At 38.2% G+C, this 26,753-nt stretch overlaps 3 protein-coding genes across 3 annotated transcripts; 1 reads left to right on the top strand and 2 right to left on the bottom strand.

The window, feature by feature from the left end:
* Positions 1-6,703: 6,703 nt before the first annotated feature.
* On the bottom strand, positions 6,704-7,645 carry LOC143563626 (small ribosomal subunit protein uS8-like). The gene is made up of 4 exons (XM_077051124.1): positions 7,601-7,645; positions 7,226-7,373; positions 6,990-7,150; positions 6,704-6,906 (listed from the first exon to the last, which is right to left on the bottom strand). Exons 1-4 carry the CDS (start codon positions 7,643-7,645, stop codon positions 6,808-6,810), a joined length of 453 nt encoding a protein of 150 aa, XP_076907239.1. The 3' UTR covers positions 6,704-6,807.
* A 2,596-nt stretch (positions 7,646-10,241) lies between these two features.
* On the bottom strand, positions 10,242-13,802 carry LOC143564313 (uncharacterized). The gene is made up of 11 exons (XM_077051627.1): positions 13,561-13,802; positions 13,086-13,397; positions 12,663-12,877; positions 12,252-12,560; positions 11,946-12,141; positions 11,627-11,719; positions 11,444-11,535; positions 11,203-11,320; positions 11,035-11,120; positions 10,829-10,880; positions 10,242-10,756 (listed from the first exon to the last, which is right to left on the bottom strand). Exons 1-11 carry the CDS (start codon positions 13,567-13,569, stop codon positions 10,253-10,255), a joined length of 1,986 nt encoding a protein of 661 aa, XP_076907742.1. The 5' UTR covers positions 13,570-13,802; the 3' UTR covers positions 10,242-10,252.
* Positions 13,803-19,377: 5,575 nt separating this feature from the next.
* Positions 19,378-20,122, top strand: LOC143564303 (histone H2A-like). Its single transcript, XM_077051619.1, has 2 exons — positions 19,378-19,610; positions 19,872-20,122. Exons 1-2 carry the CDS (start codon positions 19,401-19,403, stop codon positions 20,109-20,111), a joined length of 450 nt encoding a protein of 149 aa, XP_076907734.1. The 5' UTR covers positions 19,378-19,400; the 3' UTR covers positions 20,112-20,122.
* The last annotated feature ends 6,631 nt before the right edge of the window (positions 20,123-26,753 follow it).

The raw sequence follows: 26,753 nt of genomic DNA, 5'->3' as shown, positions 1-26,753 counted from the left end.
ATTGTAATATTTTTGCAGTTTTTTCTTGTACTTGGCTTCACTGATGATAGCCGCCTCTCTGCGCCCTTCAAGTAAGTTGAGATCCAACCTCCTTTCGCGCTCGTTGTCAATCTTGTTCATCATGAGCACTCTATGGGATGGGCATCCAACTTCTGCTGGAATCATAGCCTCCGTTCCATAGGTTAGGCTGAACGGGGATTTGCCATTGCTGGTTTTGCTTAATGTCCTGTGTGCCCACAGGACATTAGGTAGCTCTTCGACCCAAGAATGGGATTCTCCCTCCAACCTTTTCTTCAGCCCATTTAACAAGCTTTGATTCACGCGCTCCACTTGGCCATTCCCCTGAGGGTGGTATACCGAAGTGAAGATTTGGTTGATGCGCAATTCCTTGAGCCAGCTGGATATCTTCTTGTCAGTGAATTGTTTGCCATTGTCGCTCACAGTTTCCATGGGAAGGCCAAAACGGCATATGATGTGGCTCCAAATAAACTGCTTCATCGCTTCGGCTGTGATTTTTGCTAATGGCTTGGCTTCGACCCATTTTGTGAAATAGTCTACTGCCACTACCAAAAATTTTACTCGCCCTTGCGCTTGCGGTAGGGGACCCACAATGTCGATTGCCCATTTGTGGAAAGGCCATGCGGAGGTCACCGGAATCAAGTTGTTCTTTGGCCGCATGGTGTTTGGCGCATAGCTCTGACATGCTTTGCATTTTTGGATCTCTTTTAGAGCGTCCAAGTACATGCCTGGCCAATAGTAACCTGCGCTCATTGCCTTGGCAACCACCATGCGCGGGCCAGCATGTATTCCACAAATTCCTTCGTGTATCTCTCTGATTACATAGCTTGCTTCCTCAGCATCTAGGCATTTCATGAGCGGTCCAAGATAAGAGCATCGATATAATGTACCATCAAGCAGTTCATAGTTCTGCGATTTGTGCCTTATCTTCCTCGCCTGTGCGCGATTGTCCGGTACCTTTCCCTCCTTCAAGAATTCCATTATTGGAGTTATCCATGATGAAGGGGTTGTATGAGTTACAAGGACAGACTTCGCTACCACCGACGGGTTGCTCATTACTTCTACCCTGACATCTTTGCCAAAGTGGTCGAAGCTGGTTGATGCCATCTTGCTCAGCGCGTCAGCAGATTTGTTTTCACTGCGCGGAATATGAATGATTCTGAAGCAGTCAAATTGCTCGATGAGCTTTTTCGCCTGCTCTAGATATAGAGGCATGGTGTTCTCCTTGGCATCATAAAGGCCATTGACCTGTGCTGCTACCAAGTATGAATCAACATGGGCCTCTAGCTTTTTAACTCCGAATTTGTGCGCGATGCGCAGGCCAGCCAGCAGGGCTTCATACTCAGCCTCGTTGTTGGTGCTCTTGAAGTCCAACCTGATGGCGTAAGTATATTCATGATTCTCTGGATCCACCAGTTTGAGGCCTGCGCCGGACCCCTCGTTGTTCGAAGCTCCGTCAGTGAACAATCTCCAAACATTTTCTTCATCATTGGCTCGCGGAGGGTCTACCTCGCGCTGAGCCTCTTCAAGTTTTCCTTCTGGAATTTCCGCGATGAAATCAGCTAAGACTTGTCCTTTTATTGCTGGACGGGGCTTATAGGCGATCGTGTGTTCTCCTAATTCCAGCGCCCATTTTGTCAGCCTTCCTGAGAGCGCGGGACGCCGCAAGACTTGCTGGATGTTGTAACCAGTCAGAACTTCAATGGGATGACCATTGAAATATCTATGCAGCTTGCGCGACGCGTGTGTTAGTGACAAAACTAACTTTTCCATGATGGAGTAGCGTGTCTCACGATCTGTCAGCACCCGACTCACATAGTATATTGGCGTTTGGATTCCCTTGCGATCCACCAACAATACTGCGCCGATGGCGCGCTCTCCTGCTGATAAGTACAATGTCAAGATTTCACCAGGAAGTGGAGCTGTGAGCGCGGGCAAATTTATCAAACACTCTTTTATCTCACTGAAAGCTTGCTCGGCCTCAGGAGTCCATTTGAATTGGCTTTTCTTTAAGCAATTTCTCAATGTGTTGACAAATGGGGTAGATTTGCTTGCATGGTTCGCTAGGAACCTGTTGATTGATAACAATCTACCATTCAGCTTCTGAACTTCTTTCATGGTGGATGGCGAGGGCATGTCAAGGATGGCCTCCACCTTCTCAGGGTTCACCTTAAAACCATCCTTGGTGACATTACACCTAGAAATTTTCCCTCTTGTACGCCGAAAGTGCATTTGCTCGGATTGAGCTTCATGTTAACTTCCGTTAGGCGCCCAAGGGTTTCTTCGATGTCTTTGAGCATTTGTTTTTCCTCCCTACTTTTGATCACCAAATCATCCACATAGACTTCTAGGTTTCTTCCAATTTGCTCGCTGAAAACGGCATCCATAAGTCTTTGGTAGGTGGCTCCCGCATTCTTCAAACCAAAGGGCATTTTTGTGTAACAGAAAACACCCTTGTCGGTTCTGAAGGCGGTCTTGTCCTCATCTTGTGGTGCCATTTGAATCTGGTGATAGCCCTTGTAGGCATCCAGGAAACATTTTAGCTTGAATGGCGCCACGGAGTCCACCTTTGCGTCGATGTTTGGGAGGGGGTAACAATCTTTTGGGCATGCTTTGTTGAGGTCTTTGAAGTCAATGCACATCCTCCATGACCCGTTACTTTTCTTTACCATCACAGGATTGGCTACCCATGTCTAGTATCGTATCGGGCGGATGATGTTTGCGCGCAATAGATCCTCAACCTGTTCATTCATGGCCCTCGCCTTCTCATCCCCCATGACTCTCTTCTTTTGAGCAATTGGCTCTACAGATTTAAAGGTGTTGAGAGAATGTTGCGCCAGGTCTCGCGGAACCCCAGTCATATCAGAGTGTTGCCACGCGAAGACCGACATATATGCTGTGAGCAATCTTTTCATTCTCAACCTCGTGTCGTCTGATATCGTAGCGCCAATTGTAATTGTTTGCTCTGGGAATTTTGGGTTCAGAATCCATTCCTCTGGCGCGTTGTCTGCCATTGGAAGTTTCATTCTCCCTTCCCGCGGAGTACTTGTCACTGCACACAAATGATCTCGGTATACAAAAGTTACACCTGTTGGTGTTGGGAACCCCAACGCGCCGTGCGCTGGCGACGGTATTGCGTTAAATTGGGCAATCGTTCCTCTACCCAAGATCATATTGTGGCAAGAAGTGGTGGGCAAGACCAAGAAGTTGACAACTTCGGCTCGCTTGTGTTTCTCATCCCCCATAGTTAGTTCAAATTGTATTTGACCTAGGGGATGAATGATTTCATTTGAAACACCAGAGATTGGTGCATTCACAATTTCAAGCCTTGCTTGGTCTGCCGGATCCAGTTTTCTGAAACATTGCTCATACATGATGTCTGATTCGCTGCCAGTGTCTACCAGGACTTTTGACACTTCATAATGAGCAATATGTGTAGTGATGACAAGAGGACTGCTGATAGAAGGGCCTCCCCTGATTCTTGGGAAGATTACTTGTTGCTCGCGCCAATCTCCTTGGATTTGCGCGCTTCTCTTTCTTGATCTTTGCCCTTGATTTCCCCCCTCGGCTACACAGATTCTTTTGAACTTTTTGCTGGCAGAGGCTCCTTCTGGTTGTTCATTTTCTGGTCTTGAGTTTTTCACCAGGTGAGCCAGTTTGCCTGATTTCACATCTTTTTCAATTGCATCCTTCAAGTGGTGGCATGCATCAGTGTTGTGTCCTGTGGACTTGTGAAACTCACAGTACTTGCCACTGTTTGATGGTCCCTTGTAGTGTAGTGGCTTGGGGCTTTTGAACTGGACATTCTCAGTGCTTAACACTTGTGAAGGCGTTTTAGTGAGGGGAGTCCATATTCTTGGCAGAGGTCTACTAGGATCTCTGCCGCCTTCCCTCTTATCACCTTCCCCGCGATTACGAATGCCTTTTTGGGGCTGAGGTGAGCTTGGTTGCGCCTGCTTTTCTGCGGGAGAAAAACTGGTTGGTTGCAACCTGGACCATACAGTGTTCTGTTTGCCCCTTCTTTCGTTGCTGCGCGGTGCCTCTGCTTGATGCCCTCTTTCTCTCGCTCTATCTTGGGCAATTTGTTTTTCATTTCTCGCGAAGACTCGCGATGCTTCCATTAGCTTGGCCCAAGTGGTGGGCATGCCATCTCTGCTTATGAGAGCTCGGCGGAGTTGGTCACTGCGCGCGCCTTGTATAAAGGCCACGCGCAATAGTTGCTCAGTGATACCTCCGATTGCCAGAGACTCCTGATTGAAACGAGTGATGTAGTCTTCAATCGTTTCATCATTCATGCGCACGCAGTGCATGATGTCATCAGGGTCGCGCGTGTGTCTGCGCTGTTGTACGAAGTGAGCTTGGAACTTTTCCAATAGTTCCTCGAACCCATCGATTTGCCCAATTGGCAAGCTTTCGAACCAGACACGCGCCGCGCCCGTGAGGCAGCGAGCAAACATGTGACACCATGTTGGCATCGTCCAGCTTTCTAGGTTTCCAGTGTTGTAAAAACCTTGTAAGAAATCGTCTGGATCTGTTGTGCCGTCATATTTGCCCAAACCACTTGGCATCTTGGTTTTGTGCTGAATGGGGGCCTTCGCGATGCGCTCAGTGAATTTTGAATGTTTCACCAAGATGGCTGGCCTGTACGGTGTGGTTACGTCCACTTGCCCTCTCACTGGTGGGCTGTACGGTGTGTGCAGATCCAGATCGGCTCTGGCTCCAGGCGCCATGTTCATGTGCGCGCGGAGCTGTGAGCCTCCTGCATGAGTATCTCGCGTCTTCCTGACGCTGTGCACTTCTTCATCACTAAACTCAGCGTGTTCAGTGTGAACAGAGTGACCCTCTTCCGGCGCGCGCGCCCTTTTTGTTCCTTGAATTGCTTGCTTGTCAAACGCTAGCCTTTGTGTTAAGTCGGCTAACTTTTTCTGTTTGACCATCTCATTGTACTTGTCCATTAGACGTCGTTGCTCGTTTATGAGCCATTCTTTAGGGTCATTGGTTTCATCTTCTGGACCCATTGGTCCTTTTTGTTTCGCGCCGGTAAGATTTTGTAACGTGAGATCGTCTGGAGGAGTTTCAGTCTGGCCATGAGGAGTTGTGATGAAGGGACGGTTACTGGTGGTGCGCGTAGAATCACGCGGCACTCTCAGAAACTGCTGTCCCTCATTAACATCCTCACGTTCAATATCCTCCAGAACTTGATCGACATTACGAACGCCAGAAACCATGGTGAGAATTTGTTTTTTTTTTTTTTTAGAGATCTGATGAGATCTTGTTGCCGTTGTAACAGTGGATGGCGCCAATGAAGAAACGTGGATCGACTCACTGGTAGACGATCTACTTTCCTCGGGTGTGATTATGCTATTTCACCGATGGTTCTCTGGGATCTGGGTTCTTCCACCTACAAAATGAACAGCACCGTAAACTTACCCCTCAGAAAGGGACAGAGGGGTCCTCTTTGGGGTAACCCTCCGGTGTGAGAATAAGAATTTGTAAGAGAAGATAATAATATGAGAGTAAGGAAATTGAAGTGTATTGCTTGATATAGCTGAATACTCTGTAATTGAGTGTGTCTCTCCTTGTGGAGTTGATGTGGTATTTATAGTGCTAGGGTTTCCACTGATTGGGCTCAGACCCAGTTAGGGCCTTGTTGGCCTCCTCCAATTGCTTTGCGCCACGTGTCCTTGGGACACCTGGTGCTTCTTCATTGGTTATAATCACGTGGTTGCACATGGGTTTTGCTGAGTTGTCCACCTTTCATTGGCAGCTGTCAACATCAGCATATTCTTATTCCTTAAAAAGATACCTTCTGGAAGGTTGTCTGACGTGCACAATCAAGGTTGCCCTAATCCTGATTTGGATAAGGACGAGGTTGATTATGTGCATGTGTGATACGCGCCTATCCTGAGGATGCGCGAGGTCTTCTCTTTATTCTCACGCGCAGATGTTTCATGCGCAGATGTGATATGCACAAGCATGTGATATGCGCCACGCGCGGATGCGCCACGCGCAGATGTGATACGCGTGAGCATGTGATACGCGTGAGCATGTGATACGCGTGAGCATATGTGATGCCTGAGCATGTGATGCATGAGCATATGTGATATGCGTGAGCATATGTTATATGCGCCATGCGCATAGGTTTTGGCTTTGTGCCTTCATAATGTCTTGATTTCAAGCCTCTTGTCTATATCTTGTGGGTTGACCCGCCTCGCTCGGTGTTGAGGCGGGTACATACCTCTTCACCATTAATCTAATTATCTTGAATCACTGAATTGGTCCACACTCCCAATGCTAACAGAAGCTCAATGTCGGCTAGGAGAGTAACGCGGTCTATCTTGATGTCAACAAAATGGGTTCCCAGGAATACACAAAAAATGAGAAAATTTAACAGTAAATGCCAATCCCTGGAGGTAACCATGGAAGCAGTGAAGGGGAATACATTCTTGTAGTGCAAATATAGAGTCGATACGCAATTATTAGAACAGAACTCATTGTGTAATTTTGATTCTCGGGCGGGCCTGGTACATTTAGCATTGGGTAATATCTATCAACAAAATCAGCTAAATATAATGAATTATACGACTTTGAGAGATGCTTCATTTCATTATCTTAATACGTAACACAAAAACATAACATCTTAAATTAAAATTCAGGTAAAAAAAACGCATAATATACCAATCCAGAAACCTAAACCCAAAATGGCAACAAAAACATAACAAGTCAATACAAAACCATGATCGCCATCAGCATAACAATAAACCGTTACCAAAAAAAATCCCAAAAATCTCAGTAGAAGAAACTGAGCACTTTGCCACCAACATTCTTCCTTCTTGCTTCTTCATCATCCATGATTCCAGCTGATGTGGTTAGCGCAATGTAACCAAACTGCAGATGTTCGTTTTAATTGTAAACTTATTATTACCTTGACACCAACATCAAATATTATTATTAGCATAAACATAAATAACCTGTCTTGAAGGAAGAAGCCTTGCGGTCCAAGGTTCAATTTCCTTGACACCAACATCAAAACGAGGACTGATGACCCCACATTTGTTCAAACGTCCATTCAACTCGACCACAATCTTACCGGATCTGTGGTCATCAACGTACTCAAACTCACCAATATAGCCTGCAGAGTTGGATTCAGAAACACATTATTTAGCAGCTTGCTCTTAATGAGTGTATACATAAAGAATGATCATACCGTGCTTTTGCATAACCATAAGAAACTTGATGATAACTTTTGAAGATGGTCTAATCATGACTTGTCTTTTCCCCCTCTTTTCAGCAGTGTACATGCTCTTGAGAGCATCGTTTAGGACGCTAGCTCTCATGTTTACAAATTCAAGATACTGTAAAAAACGAATAATAAAAAAATGTCACAAACATTTAGTTTAGTTGTTTAATCTTGCACTTTAAAATGCTTAGTCCTTGGCAGGCTTCAACAAGACTCACAGATTATAAATGCCAAGTTGTTAATCTTAAAATTGTGACCCGAAAGAAAAACAGGGGTGTTTTTCAAACTGAATGCATCCAGAAATATAAATTCAAAGAATTGGTTCATTTAGTTAACACTAACCAAACCGGCTTCACCTAATACCAAAACATCAGAACAGCCGAACATTGGTTATAGGTTCAGTTTTGGCCCATAAGCAATGCTCCCCATATGTCAAAAATCAAAATAGTGTTTTCTTTGTAGTGTGACTTGTGTAGATATAGATACAAAAATAGGGGAAAGTTAACGTGCAAACTAAAAAAGCGTGCTAACTGCGCAAATCATATAGCATAATTATATATACAAGTAGTGTTATTGATTCGTACAGTTAACACGTTAATTTAATTTGCATTTGATCCGAACCCTATAAAAAAGTAGTTAGCCAAACTCAGTTTGTCAATTTCAAAGAAACCAGTTAATAATATTTAAATTCCGTGTTTATCGATTTCAAACCAAACTTTGAAACCAATACACAATCCCTAGTACATCAAAACATGCATGTAATGGAAGCACAATCACTAAGGTGCTGTTTGTTTTTAAAGACAAAAACTGTCTGCAATCTGATTTCATCTGATTTCATGTCTGCAACTAAAGATGTGGTCTGAAGGTCTGCAATCTGAAAATATAATACTGTTTGTTTTATAAACTGGGTATCGTCTGCATAAGCTGAAAATTAGTTATCTATCATACATATCACAGTAGATAGAAATCATTTAACGTCTGTAGACTAGTAAAATAGTTGGTGGTGGGAGGTGGACGGTGGTGGTGGCGGACGATGGGTGGTGGTGGTGATGGACGGTGGTGGTGGGTGGTGGATGGTGGTGGTGGCGGATGGTAGGTGGTGGTGGTGGGTGGTGATGGCGGACGGTGGGTGGTGGTAGTGGATGATGGTTGTGGCCGATGGGTGGGTGGTGGTGGTGGTGATGGACGGTGGTGGTGGGTGGTGGTGGTGGTAGTGGGTGGTGGCGGTGATGGACGGCGGTGACGGCGGACGGTGGGTGGGGGTGGTGGACGGTGGTGGTGGGTGGTGGTGGTGGACAGGTGGTGGTGGTGGCGGCGCATGATGGGTGGTGGTGGTATTGGACATTGGGTGTTGGGTAGATGTTAAAGAAGTGTGAAAAAGTTGAACACCATAAAAGCAGTTTGAAGATCTAATTTAAAAAAAAAACAAAAGCTTATGTCTACGCGCCAGATGTTTTATGCAAAAACAAACACAACCTAAATCATATTGCAATCCAACCACATCAATTGTTGTTCTAATAGATCATCAAAGTTTACAATCACATTGTATCACCAGCCCGCATTTTTAAAATGTGTTTATTATTCATAGAATTAAAACACAATAGTAACAGCAATAACAATAACTCACCAAAGGTTAGGGTTTACCTCGAAGCAACGGCGTTTGTGTCTGCAGTACGATGATGATAATATAATAGTTGATGTGGGCCTTAAGGTTTGGTTTGGTTTGGTGTGGACTTTATAGGGCATGTCTATAGGGGTCAAGTTACATGAACCCCTAAACTATACATATGGACCTTTCTTTTGTTTTGCATTCAAAGGGTTATAAAATGGTATAAAATTTTTGTCTTTAATCTACTCTTATCATTTAGTACATTAAATTTCATTAATCGAATTTATTTGTTTTTATTTTGGTAGATATGAGGACTTGTTATTGAACATCATACGAGGCCCCGCTAATAGCTTGCTAACCAACAGGATCAGGTAAATTATAGCTTGTGTTGAATGCCTCTTATAAAGGAATCAAGTGTTTGCCACTACACCATCTCTTGACTGGATTAATTTAATTCTCGTCTTGCTCACATGTTGCATGGTTTTAGATTGAGCATCTTCAAAGGCTCGAGTGGACTTTGTAATTCTTTTATGTGATGTTTGATTCGCAAGGACGGGTATGTATAGATCGTTATGAAGTTTCTGGTTAGGAACTGGTGAGGCTAGGGATTACGGTTATGGCATATTCATATTGTAAATATGTGCATATGTGCAATCCTTCGCAAACTCTTTTTTACAAAGTTTTAGTCCGTTTTATGAATTATCATAACCATGACCCATAAAACCTCTTAAATATGCCACGTGGTGGAAGATTTAGAAAAGTTTACATCTCAAAAGTTGGGTTCACGTTTATAAGCTGTAAAAAGAAACAAGCAACTCAATACACTCGATACAAATAACCCACATATAGGAGCTTATGTTGGAACTAGTTGCCTAAGACACAACGTATATCAACGTTAACATTAACGTATGATCCCATTAGGTCACCCATCAAGCAAATATTCTAAATACATTTAAACTAGGTTTAACTAGGTTCATTATGTACTGACCTAATACTATTTCAAGACAATTATCATTGAGTAAAATGACAAAACATTAAGTATTGTTGTAATCATATGCAATTTCTAAGGTATATATATAATAACTAATATGTAATTACACATTGCTGAAACATTTAGGAACTTTGGTTAGTATTAGACGAAATTGTAAAAAAAAACTAATATCAATTTGAGGTATGTTTTATGTACAGAAATGAAACAAAATGCATAATAATACCCTCTCGAATCAAAATAACTATATTACTAACTAATTATAATTAACATTCCATTCGTGCATCAAAAAGTATAGTTTTTTTTTTTTTTTTTTTTTTTTTTTGCAAGAACCCAAACCGCTCTACCGAACAAAAAATTCAAAAGTTTGAGCTATCTATTTTCCCAATCCGAGACCTCAAACGCCATTCAAAAGACCATGAACTGCATCTGAAATAAGAGAAGCTAAACTCTCATCTCCGGTGCTGATAACAGTGCTTGTTTCTTTCACTTGTATCAAAGCCTTATTAGGCTCAGATACATGCAACACCATGCATTCATCTTCAGCTTTGACTTTTTCCATTGACCCTTTGACCCCAATCTTCTCTAGTGCCAACAACAGATTTTGCAAATCAACCTTACCCCAATGCACCAAAGGCATCGTTTTTAAAGGCATTGCCGGTTTTTCTGCAACTAAATAGTGTTTCCCTTGATCCACAAAGAGCTCGCCTTTTAACCTCGAAATGGTCAACTCTTCGGATTTCAACCTCGATAAAGTCAACTGTGAAGCCAAGTCTGTTGCAATATTTAGCTCTAGAAGATTCTTAGTGCTTGGGACACGAACTGTTTCATCTTCAGTGAAAAATAGACACGATAATGATTCATTCAAAGAATTGAAGTATGGTTTTGTGCAATCTGGAAGCTGTTAACAAAGCAAACGTTAGAAAGTTTTCAAATTACAATGATAAATCAAAATTTGCTAACCAAATGTTACCAGTATCAATTTTGGCTGAAGCATTTTAAGCAATTGCGGAACCTTCTCCAACCTACAAGGCAAAGAGTGATTAACAATAATTTCTTTGCTAAAAAACTAGAAATGTTATTTGTTTCTTTGAATCTTAAGTGTGTGCATAAAATAATAATGCAAAAATGTGTTTTAGCTGAAAGAAAATGCAAATGGAAAATTGGCATACGACTTACTTTATACTAGAAATGAAAGAACACTCCAAAACCTTCATTGCTATAGGCTTAAAAGGCGAGAGTGCAAAATCAGTGTCAACTCCTTCCTGGGCATAGTTAAATGACTATATTACCCTCCCACACAGGTGGTATGCTATATATTCAAAAGTTAAAAGAGATGAATAATACCTCAAGAACTAAAAGTGCATTTGGATCCGCATGCCAACGTTGAAGTAAATGTACAACAGGTCCAAGCCTCAAGCTCCAATGAGAACAGAATACTATGCATGGCTCTTGCCACATCATTCTGTGTACATAAAATGAAACTAGAAATTAAATAAGCATACGCATGGTAAATAATCTCCAATGAAATCAAGCAATATACGAGTACATGATTATTGAGATTCCAGAAGTACACAACGTATCTTACAGTAATTGATGTAAGTGAAGTGTCGGAAATACATGGATCTTCTTTTCTTTTATGAGCTCTTCATGACCAAAAACAGGTTTCCCAGAGTACAGCTGTAAAATCCAGAGAAACAATTATAACACATAACATAATCAACTGTCTTTAGTTTGAACTTTGAGCATATGATATAATGAGCACCATTACCTTCTCTTGCCTATCTTTGCATAACCATTCTGGTAAAATATTAGTGTACGCCAGCAACTCCTCTGCCACACTTGAGATGATAAATATCGGAACCTACAAATATAAAAATACCAATATTTTATGTTCTTTTAAAAACAAACTCTATTGGTAATAACTTTCATATAATCCCTATTGTTAGGTACAGCATCCTTGGCATTATACACATATAATGCCTTAATTTTTTAAAAGCAGAATGACAGCAATCAAAATCCAAATCTTTAGGAAAAAAAATACTATATGTAGAGAGCAATAATTAACATTAACAAACAAAATACAGCACCTTGATGTCAGATGACTTAATGTGTGAATCAAACAACTCCAGAAGCTGCAAAATGATGCCAAGCCTTCCAATGGGAATTAGAACAGAGCCACCAGCTTTCACAGAGTCCATACAACATGAGCATATGAAGTTTAATTTCTCCATTTCTTCTGAACTTTCATCAAAACCAAGGGATTCCCACGTACATGCATTCTCACTGCCACAAGTTTATTCCAAATTAACACAAAAACTTTTCACAATATTTAAAGAAAATCTTAACAAAAATTGATATTAATAGCATATTAATTTAAATAAAAGAACCATTACCTCTTCGTTGAGCAATTATCGGGGGCAATAGATGACCAATTATTCTCATTCCATGAAGCAAAATCAGAAAATATAAGTACATCACTTCCTTGGAGAGCATGGAAATCAAAATTCATTGCAGTTCCAGATGAAAATACAGAGCTCGAAATATATGAAACGTTCCGTTTTGGACTTTTAAGACTCCAATTGCATGAACCTATTTCTAAACCAGAGCTCAAAGCCTTAACCATCAAAGTGCCATTATAGCAAGCTTCTTCTGCATATTTAAGACACTCAACTTTCTGCAAACAGTCCTTAACATCAGCCGCACTGAGAAGAATCTTATATTATTTCCTTGTACATAAATATATATATATATATATATATATATATATATATATTCTATCTTAAACTTGATGATGCAGCAGTTACCTGTACAATGGCAACCAACTACCAAGCTCCGTCCCATCTTTACCAAGAACTACATCTTTCAGTGCGAGTGGAAGAGCTTCAATCTCTTCCCACTTGAGCAATTGAAATAAATTAGTCCCATTGGGTCCATAAAAATGCTTATATTCCATATGCATTGCAATAAGATCTTCCATCAAAAGCTGACCAAGCCTTGCAGTCACCTCGGTTGCATATATCTAGTTATAATTTAAAACAAAAAAAAATTAACTTTACAAGAAATGATAGCAAACTGTTTTTAGAGGTGATAATTTCAACCCATTTACTTAAAATGAGCCAATCCGTCACATAGTATTTAAATAAATAGCCTTAACAGAAACAGGTCAAACTGACCAGCCGTTTTGACCCATTACCAAACTAAGTTACCATATTCTTGAAAAAAAAAACCTTTGCTGAAAAACCTTTAGTGCGAGTAAGAAATGGCAACCCCAACATCCCCATTGGGCTAGATATCAGTACAACATCAATCAGGGAAACATTCCATAGGTGCAGTTTTTCAACAGTTTTATAGTAGGGCTCTGCGGATATTAAATTGTTCTTGTCAAGCAGCTTCTTGGTTTCATATAGAGCAGTAGATATTGGGGAAAAGATTGTTAGCGCAGATTGATCAAGAGGGCAATCAAGTAATATATGGAAACCACCTAACTTGAAAATGTGGCATGGTGGAAGATTGTAACCACCAGTTTGTTTCAAACTCGTCTGCACATAAATAAAAACAGAAGACAGATATATTGAGATGAAGAATTGAAGATTTGAACATACATGTACTCACACACACGAAATGCATAGGTTCAAGTATCTACATTTGATAGTAATCATAAACACACAAACAAACTCATGAGTGGAGAGAGAAGTAACGTACAAACTTCATAGGATTGGATATCTATGAATCAACTGGGATACTGCTACAAGTTGCTGCTAATGACCAGTTTATTATAAAAGCCAATCAACCAAGTAGCATAATTTTCCTGCCAAACAAAACTGGTTAGTAAAAGGCAGCAAATAAGTCTCTTTTTTTTTGTATTATTATTATTATTACAATTATTATTATTATTATACGTTCATTAATTGACAAGTTTTGAATCTAATTTACATAATAGTATTATGAAATATTATAAAGCATTTATATATATAACCGATCAGTGTTACTTAGAGCATTCGCATTAGCTTCTCTATCTTCATCTCTAAAGAACACCCTTTACCTCTATATTTTGTTGATTTACAAAAAACACCCCACATCTCATTCTCTAGCTCTCTTTTATTATATAATAGAGTTAAGTGCCATTTTGGTACCTGTGGTTTGACCAACTATGCAACTTTAGTACCTATACTTTACTTTATGCAAATGACTACCCCAACTTCAAAAAACTTGCATTTTTAGTACTTTTTTTTAACTCCATAAAGGTTGTTCCTACCTGATTTAGAAGTCACCATAGATTTAATACTAGGGTTCTTATTTTATTCTCTTTTCACCATTATTAACTCCACCCTTCAAATTGGTTATTGGCAATTCAGCTTAATGTACAATAAACCGACTCAAAATGGAACCTCTTTTATCAACAAACTCTTGTTTACTATAAGTTCAAAGTTAATGACCTTTCAATCCTTAAAAATCTATTTTTTATATCTTATTTATTACATAGTGTTTTTGTGCATCAAATATATAAAATAACTCACTTGATATAGATAAAAGGTTGGGATGCTATACTAACCGACCGAACCCTGAGAGGACTAAACTAACCTGGAATAGATAACCAGATCTATTGTATAATGAGCAATAAATAAGTGAGTGAGCAAAAAGGGAGAGTTTTATGTGTTGAGCTAAGCAATCAAAACATGAAAGTTAAGTTGATCATAATAATCACATAGACAAAAAAAAAAGGGCAGCAATCTTTCATATTATATATGATGATAGAACTAATTGAATCAGTAATAAATCCCTAATTAAGCAAGTTATATGTTCTTGAAATAATCATAAGAAGCATTCAAGGTAAGGAGGGTTACCTTTAATCGAGGGGAGCCTGGAAGAGTTAAATCACAGTATGAGAAAGGGAAAAGGGGAAAATCGCAAACAAAGTCGGTGGTCTCGATATCAATGGTTCTCATAGGGGATTGCTCAACGCCTTTACCCTCTATTTGCCATTTCCCTATAGGCATGTAAACGAACCGAACGTTTGTGAACTATTCGTGAACCGTTCGGCGGGTGGTTCGTTTATGTTTGTTTATTTAATAAACGAACGAACACGAACAAAATATTTGTGTTCGTTTAATTAAACGAATGAACATGAACACATGTTCCATTCGTTCATTTATGTTCATGAACGTTCGTTTATGTTCGTTTATTTATGTTCGTTTGTATCTGTTTATTTATGTTCGTTTATGTATTAATAGAAAATAATTACTTATTATCTGGATGAGTAATCTAATTAAAGGTTTTTACATTTTTTAATTTGAGTTCATTTAAGTGTTTTCATTTAAGTTCGTTTATATTTGTTTGTGTTTATTTAAATTTGTCATCTATGTTCATTTATATTCGTTTATCTTTGTTCAGTTATGTTCGTTTAGATTATAAACAAATGAACATAAATGAACACAAATGTTCATTTTTTTAAATAAACGAAAATGAATATAAACATTTGTTCGATTAAGTGTTCGTATTCGTTTAAGTTAAATGAGCGAACAAGAACATACCCTTGTTTGTGTTTGTTTGATTTGTTTACATACTTTTATTATTTACATTGATGAATATGCCGGTCTTAATTTCTAGGCTCTGTTGATTTTTATTTGTGTTCACTTGTGTTCGTGAACCGTTCGTGAACACATTCATTTCCTTAATGAACGAACACGAACATAAAATCTCGTTCGGTAAGTGTTCGTGAACCGTTCGTGAACACATTATTTCCTTAACGAACGAACATGAACAAGGCCTTGTTCGTGTTCGTTCGGTTCGTTTACAGCCATATTTCCCTATCTATGTGTAAGCAAGAAAGGAGTTTAGAAATCATAGTTTCTCAAAAGTGTTGATTTTTAGATATATAAGAACATTAGATGATATTACCTTTCAATGACCAGCATTAATGTATTGCATATTATCTACACCAATATGTTTATTAATAGCTAGCAACTACTTTAGGCTCAGATCAATTCATGGCTGCAATTCTGGTTGCTTGTTTCCAAGCACCACAGTTACCACGACAAGTTTCCGTCATCATCACCGCCCTATGTAAACCCTTGGTGATGGCGATGATGGGGCTGTTGTCGGGTTCCGTTTTGTAACCCTAGGTGACGGCTGCTGCTATGGTTGTGCTAGAGGTTAGCCGGTGATGTTGTCCACTGTCATTGTTGCCGGATTCCAATTTGGAACCCTAGGCAGTGGTGGTCACAGTATTATTATTGTCATACAAAGTTTATAATTTCCTCTCTATTTTACTGTTCATTTTAACGTCTGCATAAGATGTTGTACGCTTCGGTTGCTCGGTGTCCACCGCATGTGGTTCGATTATGACCGTTACCGGGTTCTCATACAGCAGTGGCGGAAACTTGCAGTGCCTTATATCTATTGTGACGACATTAGAGGTGCACATGATACGTGGTGGAAGAAGGGTAACGAGGTGTGGCCGTGCGGTGGACAAAAGTAACTGGACAGTGGTGGCGGTGGAAAGACTTTTGAGAGATACGAAAAGCATGATACGTGGTGAATTGAGAAGAATGTGGCGGAGCCAGTAGCCACATATCCACCATATCAATTCGTAAAACACCTTACAAACAATTAAGCCAGCCGTACAGCTTACAAAGATAAATGGAAATAATACAACTTAAGAAGCAAAAAGTACAATGCTAGAAGCTATGAGAAGCTGCAAATTAATATATACTAGTATTTAGAACCCGATTGTTGCGCGGGTATGTGACAACAATAAAAATTCAGGTATGTGACAACAGTAAAAATTCATGTAATCTGAGAACCTTGATCATTGTCACCTCATGAAACCAAATTTGAGAAAGCTTCGTGCTGTCCGTGAAACCAACTTTAATTAAAACAAATTCTGTAAAGAAGATAGTGAGAGGCGTACTTCACTGATCAACTGTCCCACAATTGCCATAAGAAACACATATAAGAAAAAACAGATGCAAGAAACAACTATTAACACTCACTGTAATAACATGATAAGCCATAAATAAGATATAACCGGATTGAACTACATTTATAACATTTTTCACTTTTAAAAGGTTTTCTTAAGTTAGATGGAAGGCTCAGATCATTCATGGTTGCAGTTATTGTTGCTTGCTTCAAAGCACCAATTTTTGCCACGCCAAGAATCCGTCATCATCATTGCACCAAAGGTGTAGCATAATCGTCAAAGCATTCCACCAAACACCTCATGTGCAATGAACCTAGGCTCAATAAACCATTACAGCCTTTCCAAAACCCAAATGAATAGAACGCATTTTATCAAACACCTTATGTGCACCGCATCTAAGGTCACAGTAGATGCAAGGCACTGCACATTGTAGGTCCATCGTCGCCATATACGGCCAGAGCCGCTGGCAACGGCGGGTCTACACCCAACTACGGCACTACCGACATGCCGTCATTTCATCGAACACCTCATGTGCACCGCATCTAACATCACAATAAAGGCAAGACACTGCACGTTATAGGTCCGCGCCACCATGGGCGGCCAGAGCCGCCGACAATGGCAGAGCAACACCTTATTTTCCCTTGTTTCTCTGTAAAAAAACCAAAGAAATACATGCAAAGAACTCAGGTACAAAACCATCACGGTTTGAAATCAATTGCAAACAAAGAACTCAGGTACAAAACCATCACGGTTCGAAATCAATTGCAAACATATTAATCCAAAATCAGGCGAATTCAAAACCCTAAGTCACCAAAGGGGTATCCTCAACGACCGGCCTCCAGACTGTGTGCTGCCGGTGATGGAAACCGGCGCTCATGGTGAGGCAACGTGAGTCGCCGGAGGCCAGCGACGGTAACAAACTCAAGATTGAAAGGGGAAATGAAAGAGATATGTTGCAGGTCTCATGATATAAGGTGGGTAATAAGACAGTTCATCATCCATATAAGTGGTGGGGTGTGACCAGGACACGTGGATTAAATATAAGGTGGGTAATAACACCATAAAAATACCCCATCTAGTTTTGGGCTAAAAATGTCAATTCTGAAAATTGAGGGACTAAAAATGAAAAATTTGAGTTTTAAGACTCATCGCGCTACGCGATGGTCTTCTGATAAACATCGTCGCGCTACGCGATGGTCTTCTGATAAACATCGTCGCGCTACGCGACAGAGTATCACACATTTCAAGAAAAGGGCGGTGTCGCGCTACGCAATGCCCAAACTCAACTGGTGCATCGCGCTACGCGATGTCACACCCCGACTTAAGGCCTAGGAGTGTGACCAATAGTTGGTACCTGTTTTGTAAATGTATTAGAGTTATGGGTTAATTTTAGCGGAAGACTTAAGGGTTTAATATAATATTACTTTACATTGACGGGCACGTAGTAACTGGAAGGGGGATATCATTAGTAGACTCTTCTTGCCTGAGGAAAGTAATTCGTACAAATCTCAATCAACCGTGGGACCTGTTTGCTTACCTGGAGAAGTTTTCCAATGTGATATCCTTTATTAGGCCAAAGCGTGCTATTCCAAACGTCATATGTAAATCCAAAAGTATTTTTATAAAACGACTATAACTATACTAAGGTTAGGTCAAACCAAAGAGTCTGCTAATCAGACCTCGAGTCTGATTCAGTTCAGCAGACTCGAGGTCTGATTAGCAGACTCTTAGGTTTGACCTAACCTTAGTATAGTTATAGTCGTTTTATAAAAATACTTTTGGATTTACATATGACGTTTGGAATAGCACGCTTTGGCCTAATAAAGGATATCACTTTTAACTGATAAGTTAACTAGGAATGCAAGCCAAAAAACTGATCAAATATGTTCTATATCAGGCACGATCGTGCCTTCATCTGTGCGAGCTCAACAATGAACTCAAATTCAATAGTCCGAGGTTGATTATGTTTTTCACTTATTGCATTGCCATTTGACAAATCTTCCCACAATATATTAGTACGCATGTTGTGGACTTCCTATCGAGGGCACATTTTGCTCAAGAGATGAAAAAAATAAATTATGGTTTAAAACTGATTAAGGACTAGTAAAAAAGAAGTCAGAACTGGATCAACCCAAACTAGTTGAGAACTTTGTCAGAAAATCATCAGGATCTCAACATCAACAAGCATTGTCTTTGCAACCTTAGTTAGATATAAACAATATTTATAAATTTAAAAGATTTATAAATAAAAATTTAAAAATATCATTAAACTTAATATAAATAATATTTATAAATTTTCATTACATAAATCACCTACAATTTAATCCACATGTATTTATTTTCTAAATCTTTAAAATGGGAAAACAATGAATCATCCGACGGGAAAACCAAATTAAAATTTCACCAACCTCTCTCATTGGCCACTTCCCCATTACATGGATCTACCACAAACAAAACTCCACCGTTGATCAATCCCAAATCCAACCGCCAGAAACAAATCCACCCAAACACTCCCGATCCTCGTCAACACTCACACCACTATATAAACAACTCACCAGCTTTCAACCCAAACATCAATCAAACCATTACTCACTAATTAACTCACAAAGAGAAAATAGTCGAAATGGAAACCACCGGAAAAGCTAAGAAGGGTGCTGCAGGTCGCAAAGCCGGCGGTCCAAGGAAGAAGTCCGTCACCCGGTCCGTCAAAGCCGGTCTCCAGTTCCCGGTCGGCAGAATCGGGCGTTTCCTCAAGAACGGCCGTTATGCTAAACGGGTCGGTACCGGAGCTCCGGTCTACCTAGCCGCCGTTCTCGAATACCTTGCTGCTGAAGTAAGTATTTTAATTTTATTATTATAGAACAAATTTTTTTTTTACTAAAGAGTTAATTTATTATTATAAATTGTTTATTGGATTACATCAAAACAGAAGTCAAGCGGGCAACAAGCTTCGCCGTTACCCCTTTTTGAATCGTAAAACTCAATCTTTTAAAAACTATATTTGCTGATCTTGGAGTCATAACATTACTATACATGATCCGTTGAACAAATTAGGGCTTGTTTTGAATTGGGTATTAATTTGAATTTGAATCAGGTGTTGGAGTTGGCGGGAAATGCTGCAAGAGATAACAAGAAGAGTAGGATTATCCCCAGGCATGTGCTGTTGGCGATTAGGAACGATGATGAGCTTGGGAAACTGTTGGCGGGTGTGACGATTGCTCATGGAGGTGTGCTTCCCAACATTAACCCTGTTTTGTTGCCGAAGAAGTCAGCGGCTGCCGTGAAAGAGCCCAAGTCGCCTGCTAAGGCTGCCAAGTCTCCGAAGAAGGCCTAGATTAGTTTAAGTTGGTGTAGCTATGTTGGAAATGAATTTTAGTTTTTATTAGTCTTGTTATTTTGAATCTTATGAATGCAATGGAAGAAACCCCTTGTTTTGCTTATATCTATTAACTCATTTTTACATTCAAACGCCTTATAACATTAAACTGATTAGCATTCTTTTCACCAAGAACATTTATTATCAACACTTAACAGCCACCACGTTTCATTTATGCGACACTAATTTACACCAAATGCATGTCTTAATGTATTATACAAACTTATGTAAAGATTACCACGTTCATACTTTGTGATTAATATCACCTAAATTTGATTATGGGGGAGTCGTATGTAGTACGAACTCATCTCAATGTCTACAACTCCGTGACTGCGATTCTTGCTTCAAATGACTTTGACTTCGTAAGAAGTCAAGAAATTTACATAGTTTAAATTGTTTCATTAGTTGGAAAAACTTACCATATTTTACCCCTAACGAAACTATATTTATTCATTTAGACTCGTTTGATGAATACACTTGTAGTATTAACCAATTAGATAGGTGGCGCAATCTTTGTCAATTACTCAATTACACTAACCAACATACACATCTTACATTTTTAGTACTTTTAGAAAATTTTTAACATAAAACACCATTTCAAGTTTTAATCAGTACTAATGATTTAAAAACATTTTCATAATCATTTTTGGTGATTCCCATCGCCTTGTTAACGATCGAGGTGTCCTTTTTATGCAAATTCATATTTACGTTAAAATTTGGTTGATTCCACATACAGGACATACTAATATCTTGATATAGTTAGCACAATTAACACCAATGGATTCTTTTATTCTATACATTATGTCATTATGACATCTGTATACCTATTATATCCTCATTAATATAAAAATAAATAGTTTGTTTGGTTCAAACTCACCAAAAACCCAAATTTGTTATTTGGTGATTTTTAACTTATCAAAGACTTTTGATGAATTATAGTGGATTTAAATCTTCATATAAGGTGATTTTAACGAGTTAGATATTATATTATCCATTAAAATCTACAAATTCGCTTAGAATCAAATATCCAAGATCAAGGATTAGAAGTTGTAATCACTAAGACAAATTAGAAGCATTAGTTGCTATTAATCGAAGCTAAGATTTGTACGTTGGTTTGAGATGTGCAGAATGAAAGCACAAAGATCAATATAATATGATTAAACATATACCACACCCTCTTTATAGTAAGATCAATAGTAATTAGTAAATGTGAAGTATCACACGAAGGATTAGAAGTCATAATGAAAAGATTTACATGTTTCACAACTAAAACAATCAATATAAAGCATAATAAAATGAGAAAATCTTTGAATTTTTACATGTAAGTTTATCCAAATGTCATATCCCCGTCTTAGCAATGAACTTGTTTGAATCCCGTAAATTAACTAAAGAAAGTATAAATAAATCTGAAACGTAAACCATAACACTATTGTCTTATGGAGGTGCAAATAATACACATTTAGGACACTTGCAAGTATTGCTCTAGAATATTATGAATCATTTCAACTTTAATACTTTTTATACGGTTTAAGATCAAACATCGTACATGCTTCAAGTGATATGTTGTTTATAGTTATGAACGCGCAAAAAAAAAAACACTAACAATGCACCGAATCATTACATAAAGTGTAATGTTGGTTAACCATCCAAACCACCAATTACGACCAAATTTAATAAAATGAAGATATGCTGAATAAATGAAGCATAAAAAATAAAAAACTCAGTTTTATACTCACCTTTGTTAATACCTTTATACTCATTATACACCTTATTAGATTTTATGATATCAATATAGATTCCTTAATTTTCACCTCCTTGAAGTGCATTGATTTCAGATGAAGTTTGAGGTTTCAAGGAGCATACGCTTTCTTAAAGAACACCCACTGATTAACATCCACCTTGTTTCAACTTTCACCAACACTAATTTACACCAAAGACATATCTTGTAGAGTATCAGCATACCTGTAACGTCCGACTTTTAGAAATAATAAATAAAGTAATATTTAACTAAAGTTTGTTATTTAATCGTCGTATAATAACAAGTCATAAATTAAAATGAGAAATGATAGGCTTAAATGGATATGGACTTAAAAATAAAACATGGACTTAGTGGATTAATGGGCCTAAGGTCCATGAGCTAAAAATATAAGTACCCCTTAAACCTTTCCTAAAACCCTAGATCTCATAATTCCATACCTTTCCATTTTTACCAACACACACTCTCCATACTTCGAAACCCGAGAAGAGATCCAAGTCGTTTTAGTGATTTTCGCATCCAAACAACAAGAATAATCAAGATCTAGTTCGTGTCAAGACTAAGCTCTAAAACGAACTTCGCTAGAGGTACGTTTGTAGTATAAAGGTGGTGCTTTCGACGTCGGTTCTCCATGAAAATTGGTAGAACCATAGATCGGGGCATAAGGGTTAATAAAAATATAAACTTGACGTAAATGTGGACGTTAAGGGTCGGATTCGTTTGCCTCGTTAGTTAAGTTTGAGGTGTTCATAGATCTAACGAAATTTGGGTAAAAGATTGGAACTTGAAACAAACCAAGTTTTGATTTTGATTAATAATAGTAATAGAAGTAAGTTAATGAAAGTTAATAATAATAGAAACAATAATATACTAATAATATAAATAATAATAATAACTATAATATTAAAATAATAATAATATCTTGGTGTAGTAGCGCACAGCATGTCTGTGCGAATAATAATATAAGAATAATAATGTTAAGGTCTAAAGAATCCATATTAGGCTGAGGGGTGTGGGGCTTCAACGGGGGCGCTAGAGCCCCTCCGCTCGCGCCCCCAGGAGCTAACACCACACCACCGGGGCGCTAACGGGGCGCTAACGCGAAAAACAATGCAGGCGTGAGCTGGTTAGCGGGAGAAGAGAGAGAGGAGCACACCTTTTGAGGTATTTTGGACCGTTGGGAGCTGAAAAAAACAAAAAAAAATATATTTTCTATATAGGTTTACGGAAAAGAGCCGTTGAGCTCATATTAAATTAAAAAAAATATATTTTCTTAAACTATAAATATATACATTTATAAAATATACTTCATTTCACAATTATACACCTTTCCTCTTAAAATCCTCTCAAAACTAACACAAAAAAAATGTCGTTGTTTGAATATATTTATAAAAAAATATAAAAAAAATTTCGCTGGAGCCCCTGCTGGAGCCCCTCCACACCAGGGGCCAGGGCTCCAACAACCCCCTTATCCAGTTTCTCTCTCTGCCACACGTCATAAATTATTGGTTGGAGCCCCCACTAAAGCCCCCATTAAAGCCCCCCACACCCCTCAGCCTTATAAGCAGCATGTACGTAGTGGAGTAATAAAAATAAATATAATAATAATGGTAACATAATCAATTAACAAGAAAAGGAGGAGGATGAAGCAGCAAACAATATATATATATATATATAAGTTGATGGAAGGAATAACATCAGGTCTTGATGGTGGAGAGGTTAGTACATGGAGATGAGAACCGTAGGTTTTAGATTTGAATCCCACCTCTCGCGTGAATTATTTTTAGTGAATATGGGCTATGCGAAGTTGGACCATGCGAAGCGAACTGGGCTATTCCTAGTTAATCCAACAAAATGAACCAAACCAACCAACCTCGTCACCCCCGTATAACCCGATATATTTTTAAGATAAATAATTCGTTAGAGCAAAGAAATATATATATATATATATATATATATATATATATATATATAAGATTTAATTAAAGGAAATGAACATATATATATATATATATATATATATATATATATATATATATATATATATAATGGGAGGATATGAACGCAAAATAGAGACCGTCGTTAAATAAAGTTATTTCGTTAGATTTGTTAGCCCTAAACAAACGAGTCTAGCTTATCAAGTACGCTAGATTAATAAATAACAAATTTAATTAATTATGTTAGTACGTGGTTAATTAATGAATATATATGTTAAACAGTTAGCCGCGCACAACTCAGGAAGGGAATTACTATAAACGGTGAACGTAACAGGATCCAGGTGAGTTCTAGCCCCTTTTATGTGTTATGTTTTCGGGGCTGTGTGCATACTGCGATGTGTTTAGATTTATACACTTAACTTAAATGGTAAGTGTATTTTTAGAAATATGCTTGCGTATGAATGTGAATGATATGGATTGTTTAACTAGTATGCACGTAATATTATATTGGTTATGATTGAAAGTAATAGAAAGAAAATGTAACGAAGATAGAATGGCATGATATGTTAGAGAGCATCGGGCCCTAATAATAACCGAGGTATGAAGGGCACTGGACCCTTATAATATCCAAGGTAAGTAGGGACTGGACTCTGAGGAGATCCAAGGTATGAAGGACACCGGATCCTTATAATTCCGAGGTATGTAGGGCACTGGACCCTTATAATATCCAAGGTAAGTGAGAACCGGATATTTATAGTATCCGAGGTATGTTGTTAGTATGAAAGTATGAATGTATGTATGTATGTATGTATGTATGATTGAATGATAAACGAATGAGTAAGTATCAATACGTATCTTCGGACGGTATTGGTAAGTAAGTAAATGTAATGTACTTTAATTAACTAGAACTCATTCAGCGTAGCTGACTTTTAGTATGCATGCAAGCATGTAGAATGAGGCAAGTTGCTTGAGGGGGACACATGGCAATAAGAGGAAGACTGGCATCGCTATGAAGAAGACACCGTATCGTTTAATGTTTTATGTTTTATGGATTTATGTTATGATGTTTAAGACAAGATGGTTATGTTATGAATGAATGAATGACTTTTAAATTCTACGAAAAGTTTTAATTAACTCTGATTTTACGAATTATGTGAATGGGTAAATCCAACCAGCAAGAAAGTAGGGCACCTGGCTCGGGGGGCTTTACAATACCACCTAGTTCAAAACAAGGCATGTTACACTAGTTTATCGAGCTAACATGATACAAACATACTTATGCAAATAATACAACATTCATGTGAGTTTCACCAACTAAGATCGCACACATGATCATTTAAACCAAACTTTGGCCTTTTAAGTCCATTTTAACATAAAACACCATTTCTTATCCTTTTATGCAAATTCACCATATAGGTGTTATTTTGACAAAGAACCCACATACCAATGGATTTTAACTTATTGTTTACAACATATTGTATGTGTCAACTTTAGCCCTTATTTGTAGAAATAGCATGTTTGGTTCAAAACCAACCGAAAACCCAAATTCACTATTTGACAATTTCAAATTACCATAGGATTTAGATGGATTCTAGTAAGGCTTAAATCATTGTACAAACTGCAAACTGCTTCCAACCAATTAGATATTATAATATCCATTGAAATCCATGAATTCGTTTAAGGATCAAATACGCACCATAATAAGACTTTGGATAGTTGAAGCTTGAAATCCTTCCAAGATGAAGGATTAGAAGTTTTAATCACTAAAATGGATTTGAAGAATGTGAAGGATTTTTCACTCAGTCTTCCCTTTTCCTTTGATTGACCGTAATGTGTAGGGACTACAAATTTTGCATATTAGTCAACAAAGCAGAAACGAGGTTTTAAGATGGCCACAATATGATTCTTAAAAAGTTCATGTCTCAATTGTTAGACGTAGGTCTGAATTTGGATTTCACACTTCGATACATGGTTCTTAACAAAGCTTGATATTTTAGTTTCTAGTCCACGACAAGAATTCAAATGTTATATTCGAGGTTATTCAAGGTTTTATAGCAAAGAGTGGTATGTTAGAATATTCGACCATGTAAAAGTCATATTAATAGACTACAAGGTTGTAGATGTGTGATAGAACAGAAGAATAAAATCATAAATGAAACACCATCACTAGTCACTACCCAGGTTACACAAATCTTTCAAACCCAAATTGGATGGGGTGGTCTTTGGCATGCACAAAACTACAAGTGTCACAACTATCCGTTCACATTCCACATAGCCTCTCAATAGCCCTCATTCTCCTTCGGTAGTACCTGATAAACCAAACTGAATCAGAAAGCCAACCAAGGCATAGTGTAACCTACCTTACATTGAAACCGAACCAAAAAGTCCCTGAATACCCACTTTATGGTAAGCCCACATTTAAATCGGTAAATATCAGATAGGATTATAATCATACTTAAATTGAAGTATAAAAAGTACCTAAACACCCACTCAGTAAGCTCACATTTAAATCTGAAGCATCAGATATAAAGCATACAACAAATAAATTTTGATTATTCAAAACTTCAGGCTGGTCTAAATCTTTTGTGTAATTTTGAGATTCCAATCATTTTAACTAAACCACAAAGCAAATCTGGAGCTGAAACTTATGCACATAAAAAATATTCCTACATAATAAAACAATTATAAAACACAAAAGATTTAGAATCATTTCAAACTTAAATCTTCTTCCATTAATAAAGCAAAAAAAAGAAAAAAAAACTGAGGAAAGTCACCAGCAATAGTAAAGAGAACTAACTAAAAGATATAATATCATAAAAATAAAGCATCAACAACCATAGTTTGAAACCATCAATACAAGATCCACCAACATCAACTACAAACCCTAAAGACATTAAACCAGAAAAA

The sequence above is a fragment of the Bidens hawaiensis genome, unplaced genomic scaffold, assembly GCF_021521415.1.
Source record: "Bidens hawaiensis isolate Kalapana, Puna unplaced genomic scaffold, B.hawaiensis_p1.1 tig00001206_1, whole genome shotgun sequence".
In the NCBI taxonomy this organism is placed as follows: domain Eukaryota; kingdom Viridiplantae; phylum Streptophyta; class Magnoliopsida; order Asterales; family Asteraceae; genus Bidens; species Bidens hawaiensis.
This window is presented reverse-complemented; position numbering and strand designations above follow the sequence as displayed.

What these genes read in the sequence shown, in the direction of transcription:
- LOC143563626 (XM_077051124.1), bottom strand. Translation starts at nt 7,645, where the DNA reads ATGTTCGGCTGTTCTGATGTTTTGGTATTAGGTGAAGCCGGTTTG. An exon ending in TATTAGGTGAAGCCGGTTTG is followed by an intron (nt 7,374 to 7,600) that starts GTTAGTGTTAAC and finishes CGTTTTTTACAG; the next exon opens with TATCTTGAATTTGTAAACAT. An exon ending in TATGGTTATGCAAAAGCACG is followed by an intron (nt 7,151 to 7,225) that starts GTATGATCATTC and finishes CCAACTCTGCAG; the next exon opens with GCTATATTGGTGAGTTTGAG.
- LOC143564313 (XM_077051627.1), bottom strand. An exon ending in AGTTGGTTGCCATTGTACAG is followed by an intron (nt 12,561 to 12,662) that starts GTAACTGCTGCA and finishes GATTCTTCTCAG; the next exon opens with TGCGGCTGATGTTAAGGACT. An exon ending in TTAAGTCATCTGACATCAAG is followed by an intron (nt 11,720 to 11,945) that starts GTGCTGTATTTT and finishes TTATATTTGTAG; the next exon opens with GTTCCGATATTTATCATCTC.
- LOC143564303 (XM_077051619.1), top strand. Translation starts at nt 19,401, where the DNA reads ATGGAAACCACCGGAAAAGCTAAGAAGGGTGCTGCAGGTCGCAAAGCC. An exon ending in TCGAATACCTTGCTGCTGAA is followed by an intron (nt 19,611 to 19,871) that starts GTAAGTATTTTA and finishes AATTTGAATCAG; the next exon opens with GTGTTGGAGTTGGCGGGAAA.